This window comes from Myotis lucifugus, unplaced genomic scaffold (genome assembly GCF_000147115.1).
Source record: "Myotis lucifugus unplaced genomic scaffold, Myoluc2.0 scaffold_564, whole genome shotgun sequence".
Taxonomy (NCBI): domain Eukaryota; kingdom Metazoa; phylum Chordata; class Mammalia; order Chiroptera; family Vespertilionidae; genus Myotis; species Myotis lucifugus.
This window is the reverse complement of record NW_005871612.1, coordinates 210,376-223,649: the sequence shown is the minus strand read 5'-3', so window position 1 is coordinate 223,649 and position 13,274 is coordinate 210,376. Positions and strand designations below refer to the sequence as shown.

Sequence of the window (13,274 nt, the reverse complement as noted above, 5' to 3'; positions counted from 1 at the left end):
ACTTTCCCATGAGCATATAAGGGGTATCTGACTTTGAAATTCAAGTGACTGTTTACAGTTAACCTTGGAATTTAACCATTATCATAAAACATGGACAGTATTTCTACTTGATATTGTTTGGACTTGAAGCCATTAAATGTTCCAGAAAAAAATAACTATTCTGAATTAGTCTTCATTCAAAATTCTGATTTTCATTTATGTAAAAAGTCAAGCATTTTTCTGAAATATGTTTGGTCATGATTAGAAAGTTGATGAAAATTTGAAAACTAACTCTTGCATACTCTGACCTACAGTGGACCTAATGTTTCTGTAATCTAAATCTCTACAGTTCTACTTAAATAGGCCCCACCTTGGCTTGTATTCATCTGGGAAGGGATAGTGACAGATTACTCAAATAGTGAACTCATTTGCTCCTGAGGCAAGAGCCTCTTACTGACAGTATTTGGCTTGTCTTGAGTTGGACTTTGCATGTCGAGCATCTTTGTAAAGCTTTAAGGATTGGAGTCAGAAACTTAGCTAAACCCCAGTAACTGAGCCCTTGATATCTCTTCTTAGGACTCCCAACACTCAGTTCCCAGCTGGAGACTGTCCGAAGGGACGGAGGTACAATGACCACCGGACTGAGAAGGTATCTTGAGGCCAGAAAACGAGGCAGGCAAGTCCATTGATTATAACAGAACTTGTAGAGTAAGTTACAGGAAGAGTGGGTCAGCGTGGAGGGTGTCCCCACAGTCTGTGCATATAATCACCACTGCTGGACAGTTGTTACAGTAAATGTTTATAGTATAGCTGAACTACTATTGAGCCACAAGACTAAGGGAGCATACCTCCTGGTCTTATGATGGAAAACTGCTTTCAATTGACACCAGCACCTACTTTGATATTTATTCTGGCCTTTTACTGACAGGAATCTCTATGGTTATATTGTATAAGCTTATAGGACACAACTAATCATTAACCATAAGGCTTTGGTCCTGGCTGAGACTATCGAGGTCAGGTTCAGAACATGGAAATTCAAAAGAAAGGGGCATACAAAGATGGAGTCAGCGTTGGTTACATCTACATCTATACAGAAACAGTTTTAGAAGCTGCCATAGGTACCAAATAGAGGCTTTTAGACTCATGATGAGAAAGATGAAATTAACACAGAATCAGAACAGTTTATAGTCGATGTGCAGTTCATCATATTTAAAAATATATTTTTATTGATTTCAGAGAGGAAGGGAAAGGGAGGGAGAGAGAGAAACATCAATGAATCGAGAGAATTATTGATTGGCTGCCTCCTGCACGCCCCACACTAAGGATCGAGCCCGCAACCCAAACATGTGCCCTGACCAGAAATCGAACCTCATAGGTCAACACTCAATCACTGAGCCACACTGACCAGGCTATCCTATATAACAAAAGCCTAATATGCAAATCGACGGAACGGTGGAAAATACATATATTTTTTAAATCAGATGGGTAATAAATATTTGAACTGGACACTGATATTTAGCAAGTTAAAGGATGTGAGTGCTTAAAGCAGTGGTTCTCAACCTTCCTAATGCTGTGACCCTTTCATACAGTTCCTCATGTTGTGGTGACCCCCAATTTCATTGTTACAAATTGAACATAATTAAAGCATAGTGATTAATCACAAAAACAATATGTAATTATATATGTGTTTTCCGATGGTCTTAGGCGACCCCTGTGAAAGGGTCGTTCGACCCCCAAAGAGGTCGCGACCCACAGGTTGAGAACCGCTGGCTTAAAGAAACAGGGCCCTGATCACAGAGGAACGAGGTGGTTTCATACAGGACTGATTTCAAGTACCTCTAAAACATTCACCTAATTACTGATTACAGATACCTCCAGAATATAATAAACTTGATGACTCATTTTAAGTACTTCCAAAATATCATAAACTTGATTAAAGGTGCCAGAAATATCTTCTGACTTTATACTTGAAGTCCTATGTTTACATAAAATATTACTCAGCGCACAATCTGTCCAAAGCAGATGGTCCCTGTTCCCCTCCTCACCTGCTTCTGTTTTTCTAAAACATTTCCCGTTAAATAAAAGACATCTTTCCCTGAATCCTTCAGCAGAAGTCTTACATTTGGGGGAGGGTGGAAAAGAGACAGTGGTGGAATAAATGAGTAAGAGGAAAGGTAGAGTGAATGAGAATGTGGAGCCATCAGCCTCACCTTCCCCCCGCCCCACGGCCCCCCCCACACACACACACAGTAAGGCTGGGTCTTAGCTCTCCCCAGTCACCCTGAGTCTAGGGAAGCCACCTGTGCCCTCGCTGCCCACCCTACCCCCAAGGTGAGACTAAATGCAATGATATATGGAAAACTTATCCTGTGATCTCAAGAAAGTCCTTAAGGAGAAACAACAGGGCTTTGCTTGAGATGCTACATCAAGACCCCTTTCTTCTCTGCTCAATCTTTTGAAAACATAATGAAAAAGTTCCTGAATTTGAAAAAAACAGCTCCTCTTTATTGACCCTCACATAGGAAATCACACTTCAAATCAGTTGGCAGAGCTGTGCCCCGAAGTGGATTCATCCTTGTTCACCAAATGTGTTTGGTTACACATTTTGAAAAACTCATCTTGCTTGGAGATAGGTAATAAAAGAATTTAAAGTTTATTGAAGGGATTTCTACTTTATAACTTTCACCAATTTAAACAAGGGAAACATTCTGTATTCGTGTCTCTTAGACAAGAGAATATAGGAAAGAGTAGGAAGATAGCATTTGTACCCCCAGGAGGCGGCTTCTGCAGAAGCGGACACTCCATTCTTCTACAACAGTAGCTAACAATTACTGGGTACTTCCCATGTACCACGCATAACTATCTTACAGGAATTAACCAAATGAATCCTCAAAACAATCCTATAAGGTAAGTGCTATCCTTATCACCCTCATCTTACAAATGGGGAAACTGAGGCTTGGAGAGGTCAAGTAACTGGCTCAAGGTTTCCTATCTAGTAAGTAGCAGAGCTAGGATTTGAGCCCAGGCTCCAGACTCCATGCACCTCACTACCACACTCCAGTGGCCTCCAGTTTACTGTTGAATGGGTAAGGGCTGGTCTCACATAAAACCACACAGCGAGCAAATGTGATCATTTGTACTCCATCTTTTTCCAAGGAGATAAAAAGAAAGGAAATGGGAGACGGGGGGAGAAAGGGAAAGCGTTGTCATGATCATCATTTTAATTCTTTAACTTGACTTCTACCGTCTTCCAGAGACAGCTAACTGACCACCAAAATCCATGCGTCCTTTTCCATGATGTAGAGTTGTTTCTGGGAACTGGCTGACCAGCCAGGGACGACATTCCCTGACCTTCCTTGGATCGAGGTGGGGTTGTGTGACCAGTTCTCTCCAATAAAATGTGAGCAGCAGGAATATATGTCACTTCTGGGACAAGACAGTTAACAAGTAGGTGTTCCTTTTCCCGGTTTTGCTTTCTGGATGCAAAGGACTCTGAGCTCTGGACAATAGAGAAGCCACAGATGACAGTAGTTGAGTTCCTGAATGATTTAATGGAAGGCTGTCCACCATCCAGAAACACTACACTGAATAACTGCGTGAGTAAAAAATAAACTTCTGTTAAGTCACTGAAATTTGGGGTTTGTATATCACAGCAGCTAGTATTACCATAGCATTAAGGCAGACAACCAGTGACTGTTCAAAGGTCCCCCACCCCACTTTTCCTGTTCCGGTTCTTTTTAGTGCATAACAAACTGTCCCCAGACAATGGCCGAACACAGCTCTGTGGGTCAGGAACTCAGATAGGGCACAAGAGGGGTGACCTGGATCTACTCTACAATGTCTGGGGCCTCAGCTGGAAGGTTCAAAGGCTGTGGTGACTTATGGTCAGGGTGTCATCCAGGGGCCCCTTCATTCCCATGTCTGGCAGTTGATGCTGGATCAAGTTGGGACCTCAGTTGGAGCTGTTGGCCAGAACATCTACCTGTGGCCTCTTCCATGTGGTTCTTTCTGCTTCCTCATGGCAATTGGGTTCCAAGAGCATCCCCAAAAGGCCCGGTGGAAACTACCACCTTTGATGGCGTAGCATCCCTTCTGAGTCACTTACTCACTTAGGTTCTTGCAACTTGAGAGTAAGAGCATGTGGGATGGGTGATATTCTTATAATCATCTTAGAAAATAATCTGCCACATTTTCTTTCCATATTTCTCTCCCACTTTCCTTTTCTTCTTGCCCTCTGCTTCCTCCTCTTGTCATTTTCCTTCCCCATTTCCCCATTCTTCCTAACATTCCTTAGACCTGTTCAGTTAACATTGATTGAGTATATGCAATGAGATATGTCAGGTCCACAGGTACAGGTAACACCTACTTCCTTTTCTGCATCCTGCTCTCTTTCCCAGGTATGACCATCCCAGCTTAGAGACCATGGCTAGATTGTAATGAGTCCTGCCTGTGGGGCTAGGTAGATCCAGGCTCACAGCCCTGGCTTTAGCCCCCGTACTGCCATTTACTAGTTGAGTTACATTCATTCATTCAATAAAAATGTCAGGAATACAACAAAAAACAAGACATAACCGTTAAGAAGCTCATGGTAAGGACATCTTAGGCAACCCAGTAGTCTCAGGTTCCTCCTAGGTAAATGGGGATATCTTGCAGGATGGTAGTAAGGATTAAAATCTAATCTAATAATAGACAAACATGGTAATTGACCGTACCTTCGCTACGCTTCCCATTGGCTAATCAGCAGGATATGCAAATTAACCCAACAAAGATGGCGGCCGGCAGCCACGCAGCGGAAGCGAGCAGGAGGCTTGCTTGCTCCAGTGATGGAGGAAGCCAAGGTTCCCTGCCTGCCGCGGCCCCGACTCTGAGCTCCACTCTAAGCAACAAAGTTGCAATTATAGAAGCTAAACAAACCCCAGATGCCTGCTTTCAGCAGGCCCTGGCCTCGGAGCTGGAGCGGCAACAAAGTTTCAATTATAGAAGGTAAATAAATCCCAGAATAAAAAAAGAAAGAAAAAAAGGAGAGGCTGGGAGCTTCTGTCGCTGGCTTGGCCAGCCTGAAAACAGCCCTTAGCCCCTCATCCAGACTGGCCAGGCACCCCAGTGGGGACCCTCACCCTAAAGGGGGTGTGGCCAGCCTGAAAACAGCCATCAGCCCCTCACCCAGGCTGGCCAGGCACCCAAGCGGGACCCCCACCCTGATCCGGGACACCCTTCAGGGCAAACCAGCTGGCCCCCACCTGTGCACCAGGCCTCTATCCTATATAGTAAAAGGGTAATATGCAAACTGACCCTAACAGCAGAAAGACTGGGAATGACTGGTCACTATGACACACACTGACCACCAGGGGGCAGACGCTCAATGCAGGAGCTGCCCTCTGGTGGTCAATGAGCTCCCACATGGAGGAGCTCTGTTCAGCCACAAGCCAGGCTAATGGCTGCCAGTACAGCGGTGGTGGTGGGAGCCTCTCCCAACTCCTCAGCAGTGCTAAGAATGTCCGACTGCAGCTTAGGTCTGCTCCCCGCTGGCAAGTGGACATCCCCTGAGGGCTGCCGGGCTGCCAGAGGGATGTCTGATTGCCAGCTTAGGCCCAATCCCCCAAGGAGCAGTCCTAAGCCAGCAGGTGGTCATCCCTCGAGGGGTCCCATACTGTGAGAGACCACAGGCCAGGCTGAGGGACACCCCCCCCCCCAGTGCACAAATTTTTGTGCACCAAGCCTCTAGTAATATATAAAAAGCATGTAATAGGTACTCAAAATGGTACCTACTAATTCATTGTAGAACTGTTTACCATAGCAAAAGACTGGAAAGAACCGAACTGTTTATCAATAAGGGACTGGTTGAAGAAACAATGGCACATCCACACCATTGAGTAACATACAACTGTAAAGAGGAAGCAGAAATATATGTATACACTGCTATGGAGTGCTCCCAGATACATTGTTAAATAAAACAAGCAAGATGTGGGAGTGGGGTGGGGGTGGAGTAGAATAGGTGAAGCACAAGGGATTTTTGTAGGGCTTAGAAACTATTCTCTATGATAGTTTATGTGTGACACTGCGCATTTTGCCAAAACTTACAGAACTTTACGTTAGAACTTTAATGGTACTTAAATTTTTAAAAATCATTTATGAGGTCAAGAGATCCCAGACAGAATGGGGACTTTGACAACAGATTCTAACCAATGAAATAATCTCTCTGAAAGGGGTGGGGAGAAAAGGTGCCAATCCTATTTAAGTAACTCTGGAATTGAGTGAACTCTGTAAGACTAAAGTCAAAAGACCTCCATAAGCAGTCCACTCTAGTTGTTAAAAGATGTTTCCTGCAGGTGTATGAGCTAACAATTATGAAGCCACCATACATGTATCCTGGAAATGATAGTTAAGTAAATGAATGGTTGATAGTGAGAGCCAGGTTCACTCTTGGAGTGCAAGGCTTCAGATAAGCAAGGGGATGACTGGAATGATCCAGGTGGCAGCTGGTACTGCATTGGAGTTGTAAAGCGTCAGTATGCATACATTTAGCTTACACATTGAAATAGATAGCTGTATATATGTATGTATGTATTTATATGTATGTATGTTATTACATACATATAAATATTCATAGATATGTGGATATAGAGGGGTTAGTATTCATTCACACATATTTTTCCTTGCTCTGTCAGCTGAGAGAGCCTAGAAGCAACAACATTCCATTACCAGCAAGCATACCTAGTGCCCAGATCTTGGTTTCTAATACCATCTATATAATAAAAGCCTAAGCGACCATTACGGCAGAATGACCAGAACTACCGGTCGCTATGATACACACTGACCACCAGGGGGCAGACGCTCAATGCAGAAGCTGTCCCCTGGTGATCAGTGTGCTCCCACAGGGGGAGCGCTGCTCAACCAGAAGCCAGGCTCACAGCTGGCAAGCACAGCGGCAGTGGCAGGAGCCTGTCCCACCTCCACGGCAGCACTAAGGAGCAGCAAGCAGGCGGGCAGTTATGGTACCCACCAATTTTCCTAACCCTTTGTGACATCACAGGCCGAAATTCTTGATCTGACAATGCCACACAGATAACAAGCTCCATGGTTGTAGCCATGGTTAGGAAATTAGGTTCTGGAAACGGACTTCATTTGGAATCCTACTCCACCATTTAATTTTTACTTTGAGAAGACTTCTAAACCTCTCTGTGCCTCTTTTCCCACCATCCCTAAAATAGGAATTATAATTGTAACCACTATCATATTGTTTGTGAGTGGCAAGCAAATAAGATAATGTAGGGAGGTTGGTCCAGTTCTTGGCACTTAGCTCTCAATAAATGTTAGCTATTTACTATTATACTTTGTATAATTTATTTAATATATGTCTTTCCTCTCAACAGAATTTAAGAAAATCATTAACCAGGTATTGGAAAATTGAAAAGGCAAGAGGAGACATTGAATTATCACAGAGGTACTCACTATAGGGAGCAGTTACCACATTATATTGGAGAATCAAAGGAAGGACTTTGAGGGTTTTTGTTTTTGTTTTTTCAATTAACAGCTTTATGCCCTAGCCAGTTTTGCTCAGTGGTTAGAGCGTCGGCCTGCGGACTGATGGGCCGTGAGTCCAGTCAAGGGCAGGTACCTCGGCTGCAGGCTCAATCCCCAGTGCTGGTGGGGTGGGGGAGGGTCGCATGTGGGAGGCAACCAATCAATGTGTCTCTCACATCAATGTTTCTCTGTCCCCCTCCCACTCTCTCTAAAAATCAATAGAAAAATACCTTTATGTGAGGATTAACAAAACACACACACACACAAAAATAACAGGTTTATTAAGGATAATTTACATACCATAAAATTCACCCATTGGAAGTGTATGTATGTTTCAGTGACTTTTTAGTAAACGTATACAACCATGCAATCATAACTACAATCCAGTTTTAGAAAATTTCTAGCACTTTCCAAAATTCTTTCAAGTCTATTTGCACTCCATCATGGCTCCCACACCTAAGCCTCAAGTAACCGATTTCTTACTTTGTTTTGCTAATTCTCCCTTGAATATATATTTTCCATTTATTTTTAGAGAGTGGAAGAAAGGGGAAGGGGGGTGAAGAGAGTTCGAGAGAAACATTATGTAAGAGTTGCCTCCTGCGCCTCCACCGGGGCCAGGATCAAACACGCAACCCAGGTATGTGCCCTTGATGGGGATCAACACACTACCCTTCCCGTGCTGGCTAACCTCCAACCACTGAGCAACACTGGCCAGAAATCTGGATAGATTTGCCTAGTGTGAGTTTTATTTAAAAAGAAGAAGAAATCCGGTAGTAAAAGGAAGTCATGCACAATATATACTACTTAGGACAGTGATGGCGAACCTATGAACTCATTTTTTTTGGTTGATTTTCCTTTGTTAAATGCCATTTAAATATATAAAATAAATATCAAAAATATAAATCTTTGTTTTACTATGGTTGCAAAGATCAAAAAATTTCTATATGTGACAGGGCACCAGAGTTAAGTTAGGGTTTTTCAAAATGCTGACACGCCAAGCTCAAAAGGTTCGCCATCACTGACTTAGGAACAGACTTAACGTTTTAAAATTATCACAAGTTTAACGTTAAAAGTTGGTTACAGTTTTATGGAAATCATCATGAAGCAAAATGTTTAAAAAAAAAAAAGCCGCAGCCGCTTTGGCTAGGGATAGAGCATTGGCCTGCGGACTGAAGGGTCCGAGTTGATTCCGATCAAGGGCACATGCCCAGGTTGCTGCTGGATCCCTAGTAGGGCTTGCAGGAGGCAGCCTATCAATGGCTCTCATGGTTGATGTTTCTCTCTCCCTCTCCCTTCCTCTCTGAAATCAATAAAAATATATATATTTAAAAAAAAGAGAGAGAAAGGAAAGGTGAGAAGAGGTTTTAGTTCAATGGGGCTAGAACGGGGGGGGGGGGGGGATGGTACTAGAAAGGGCGAGGAGGGTGCGCCTCCAGAGTTAGGTGACCCACACCCCCCGGCACTCGGGGCGCACTGCGGGAGTCGGCCGTCCTCCCGCGCAGGCGCAGTGGCTCCGCTGGCGGCGGGGGCGGGGCGTGGCGGGGCGGGGGAGGGGGCGGGCGGGGCAAGAGTTCGCGCCCATCGCGAGCGCAGAGCGATTGCTTCTGTCTGTTGTGTGGCTATGTTGTCAGAGAAGCGGCGAGGCGGCCGGAACCTGGCCGGGGGCTGGCTGTGTGCAGACGGCGAGCCGGGGCCGAGGGCCATGGGGGACCCCGGCTCCCGGGCTCGGCGGGAGCGCCCCGGGGGCCGCAGCTGGTGCCTGCGGCGCGTGGGCATGGACGCCGAGTGGCTGCTGCTGGAGGATGGGAGCGAGGTGCGCGGGCCGCGGGGAGCGCAGGGAGCCGCGGATGAATGGGAAGAGGTGGGAGCGGGCGGGGAGAGGCGCGCAGGGCTGGAGGGGAGACCCGGGCTGGGTGCGTGCGCCGGGCGGCGGCTGAGGGGAAAGTGGGGACCCCGAGGGGGGAAGGGCCGGAGGCGAGCCGGGAGCCAGGCCGGGAGGAGGCGGGCAGGTGGGTGCAGAGGACGTGAGGACCCGCTGGGTTTGGGGAAGGAGGCGACTTGTGGGGGGACGGGCAGCCCCAGTTTGGGTCGCGCGGAGCCCGGCGCGGGCGCCGGAACCGTGAGCCCAACTTGCGCGGAGAGCGTGAACTTTCTCTAGTTTATTTGAAAACAGTTGCGAGTTTTGAGTCAAATTGCTCAAACTTTAATGTGAAAAAGCCTTCTTTTCTAACTCCTGGGGGGAATGGGCGCGGTGGGGCGGGCCACGTTTCTCCTGCGAGCTCGGTGCTGCCGACGGGACCCCCGAGCTGGGTCGGGGCCGGGATTGGAAACAGCCGAGGCTCTGATGCCGTTCCCCAGTGCGGCCATAAAGGCAGAAATCCCCGAGGGGAGGCGGGCGTTCCTCCCAGAGGCCGTTTGGAATGTGGGGTTCTAAGGAGGGGGAGAGAGAGGGAGGAGGGAGCCGGAGCGGGACCCGCTGTCGGGACTGGAACCTTTGAGTCTCGGAACAATTTGTAGGAAAGACAAAGCAGTCTTTCATCATATGTATGATGTTTAATTAGATTTTCCTATCAACTATATAGTCTCAACTCGGTCCTCCAGGTACTTACTGAGTGCTTACATTGTGTGGTGTATTATAAAGGAGCCAAACAATAAGGACTCTGCTCTCAAGGAGTCTGTGGCTGAACAGGAAAAAGGATTTTATACTGTGCACAGTCAGCAGCCTGAGGACATTGAGGCAGGCATGGATGATCGAGTGCCAAGAGGAGGATTGTTTAGTGCTGTCTTGGAGCAATGGCTCCTCAATTCAGAGCAGGGATTCAGGTCCAGCCTTAAATGCTGCTGGGTTAGGGTTCTAAAGGGTTCCTTGTATGCTGTGATTTGGAGAACATCGGGAAGACACTTCTGCCCCCAGATCCCTCTTCTCTCCAGGTGTCATTACCCAAAGTCCACCTTAGGCATTCATTCTTTTAGAGAATGCACATTTCCCTTTCCCCGCACTGCCCTTTCCAAAATCATACGCCTTTGGGAAGTTTCACAAATGAAGATTCCAACACCTGAATAATAACTATATTTGCATAGGGTTGGGGCTTTCACATAATTACCTAATCTGAGCCCTACACGTGTACTAGGCACCCACACACAACTCTATGCAGTGGTTCTCAACCTTCTGGCCCTTTAAATACAGTTCCTCATGTTGTGACCCAACCATAAAATTATTTTCGTTGCTACTTCATAACTGTAATGTTGCTACTGTTGTGAATCATAATGTAAATATCTGATATGCAGGATGGTCACCCCTGTGAAAGGGTCGTTCGACTGCCAAAGGGGTCTCGACCCACAGGTTGAGAGCCACTGCATAAAGTACTCAGAAGTCAAGTGTTAACTCAATCTTCAGATTAAATTGCTGTGGATTAATTTATTACTTCTGAATAGCTTAGTAATACTGGGAGTCTTGATGAGGAGAGGGGAAGACAGAAAGAATTAAAATACCTGCAGCCAGGGCAAAAGAACTAAAAAGCATTCCTATCCATATTTTAAACTGTTGGATAATTTTGTGTGGGGTCGCTTCTCTGAGGAGAGGCCCACAGATGCCAGAGTGAATGGTGAAAACGAAAGCACGTAGGAGGATTGGCTTGTCTCACAGTCCTGTGTGGTGGAGAGGCCTGCCAGGCCTGGATGTATTCAAGGTTGGGGTGTCTTAGGAAGTAGTTGGAGCATAGCCTGCAGTATGTATGAAGAGAGACCTGAGTGAAAGACAAGAGATGAAGTCTTACTTATTGAAATGGTCCCAAACCATAGCACAAGCTGATGTGCACATGGCTTTAAGAGGTATGCTGATATCATCCTATCTAATAAAAGAGAAACATAGTAATTAGCCGTACCTCTGCTACCCTTCCCATTGGCTAATCAGGGTGATATGCAAATTAACTGCCAGCCAAGATGGCGGCCGGCAGCCAGGCAGCTTGAAGCTAACAGGAGGCTTGCTTGCTCCAGTGACAGAGGAAGCCAACGTTCCCCGCCTGCGCTGCCGGCCTCTGAGCTTGCAGTTTGAAACATTGTTACAAATATAGAAGCTAAACAAAACCCCAGAAACCTGCTTTCAGCCAGCTGGGATCTCAGAGCTGGAGTTGAAACAGTGTTTCGATTATAGAACCCAAACAAACCAGATACCTGCTTTCAGCAGCCGAGGCCTCAGAGCTGGAGCCAAGCCTCAGAGCTAAAGCTGGCCCAGAATAAAAGAAAAAAGAAAAAAAGGAGCGGTTGGGAGCTTCAGTCACCCACCAGCCTGAAAACGGCCCTCAGCCCCTCACCCAGACTGGCCAGGCACCCCAGTGAGGACCCCCACCCTGAAGGGGGTGTGACCAGCTGCAAACAGCCATCATCCCCTCATCCAGGCTGGCCAGGCACCCAAGCGGGACCCCCACCCTGATCCAGGACACCTTTCAGGGCAAACCAGCCGGCCCCCACCTGTGCACCAGGGCCTCTATCCTATATAGTAAAAGGGTAATATGCCTCCCAGCACTGGAAATCAGCGAGGCCTCGCGCACCGGGATCAGCATGACAGGGGGCAGCGCCAAACCCCCTGATCGCCCTTGCGCTGTGTGTGTGACAGGGGGCGGGGGCCACAACCCTCTCTATCCCGCCCTGCTCTGTTCGAGACAGGGGAAGGCGCCCCAACCCCCCTGATCGGCCCTGCTCTGTGCGTGACAGGGGGTGGTGCCGCAACCTCCCCATTGACCCTGCCTTGAGTGTGATGGGGCGGGTGCCCCAACCCCCCAATTGGCCCTACCCTGAGCGTGACTAGGGGTGGCATCGCAACCTCCCTATACGCCCTGCTCTGTGCATGACAGGGGGCGGCGCCCAACTCTCCAGTCGGCCCTGCACTGAGCCCGACCAGGGGCTGCACCTAGGGATTGGGCCTGCCCTCTGCCACCCGGGAGCAGGCCTAAGCCAGCAGGTCATTATCTTCGAGGGGTCCCAGACTGCGAGAGGGCACAGGCCGGGCTGAGGGACCCCCCCCTCCCCCCTAGTGCACAAATTTTTGTGCACCGGGCCTCTAGTCCTATCTAATAATAGACAAACATGGTAATTGACTGTACCTTCGCTACGACTCCCATCGGCTAATCAGTGGGATATGCAAATTAACCGCCAACAAAGATGGCGGTTAATTTGCATACATAGGTGTGAAGCGGTGGAGCGAAGACTGAAGGCGGCTCCGGCCGGAGCAGCGCAGGCTTTGAAGGCGGCTTTGGCCAGAGCAGCAAAGACTGAAGGTGGCTCTGGCCGGAGCGAAAGCCTGGGTCCCGGGTGCTGGAGGAAAACAGGTGCCAGCAGCCAGGGAAAGGGAAGGCCTATTGCATGAATCTTTTCGTGCAACAGGCCTCTAGTTTAATTATAACAGCTGTGTAAGGTCAATTTCCTGCCTTCCTAGTTCACTTCATAGTCTCAGATTTCTCAGATCAAATGATAAAACAAGGTTCCTCTCATTTCACTGTAGGGAATACTGTAGTAAACTGTCTGCCTGAATGTATGTCTTTAAATTTCTTAAACCAGGGCATTTTTTGAAAAAACAAGTTAGATTTATTGCAAATTATCTAGTTTTCTGGTCATATAAGTATGTAGGCCTTTGGGGAAAGTCATAATATCTTCATTTTTTCCTTGTTCTTTCTTGTGTTTCTCTCTGTCTTTCCCTCTCTCTTCCACTCTTGTGCACTGAGAGGGTTGGAAAGGGGAAAGAAAGGATGGTTCTAGAATACATGCTGGTCATC

General features: G+C 47.2%; 1 protein-coding gene across 7 annotated transcripts in view; it reads left to right on the top strand.

Annotated features, from left to right (window-relative positions):
* The first annotated feature begins 9,130 nt into the window (after positions 1-9,130).
* Positions 9,131-13,274, top strand: part of RNF8 (ring finger protein 8) — a 39,066-nt gene continuing 34,922 nt past the window's right edge. For all 7 annotated transcript variants that reach the window (XR_002826630.1, XM_023745667.1, XM_023745666.1 and 4 more), the window contains exon 1: positions 9,131-9,316. Coding sequence is in view for 6 of the 7 variants with exons in the window: in XM_023745667.1 (XP_023601435.1) it covers positions 9,206-9,316 (111 nt within the window). In the remaining variant the exon portion in view is untranslated. The remainder of the gene's footprint in view (positions 9,317-13,274) is intronic.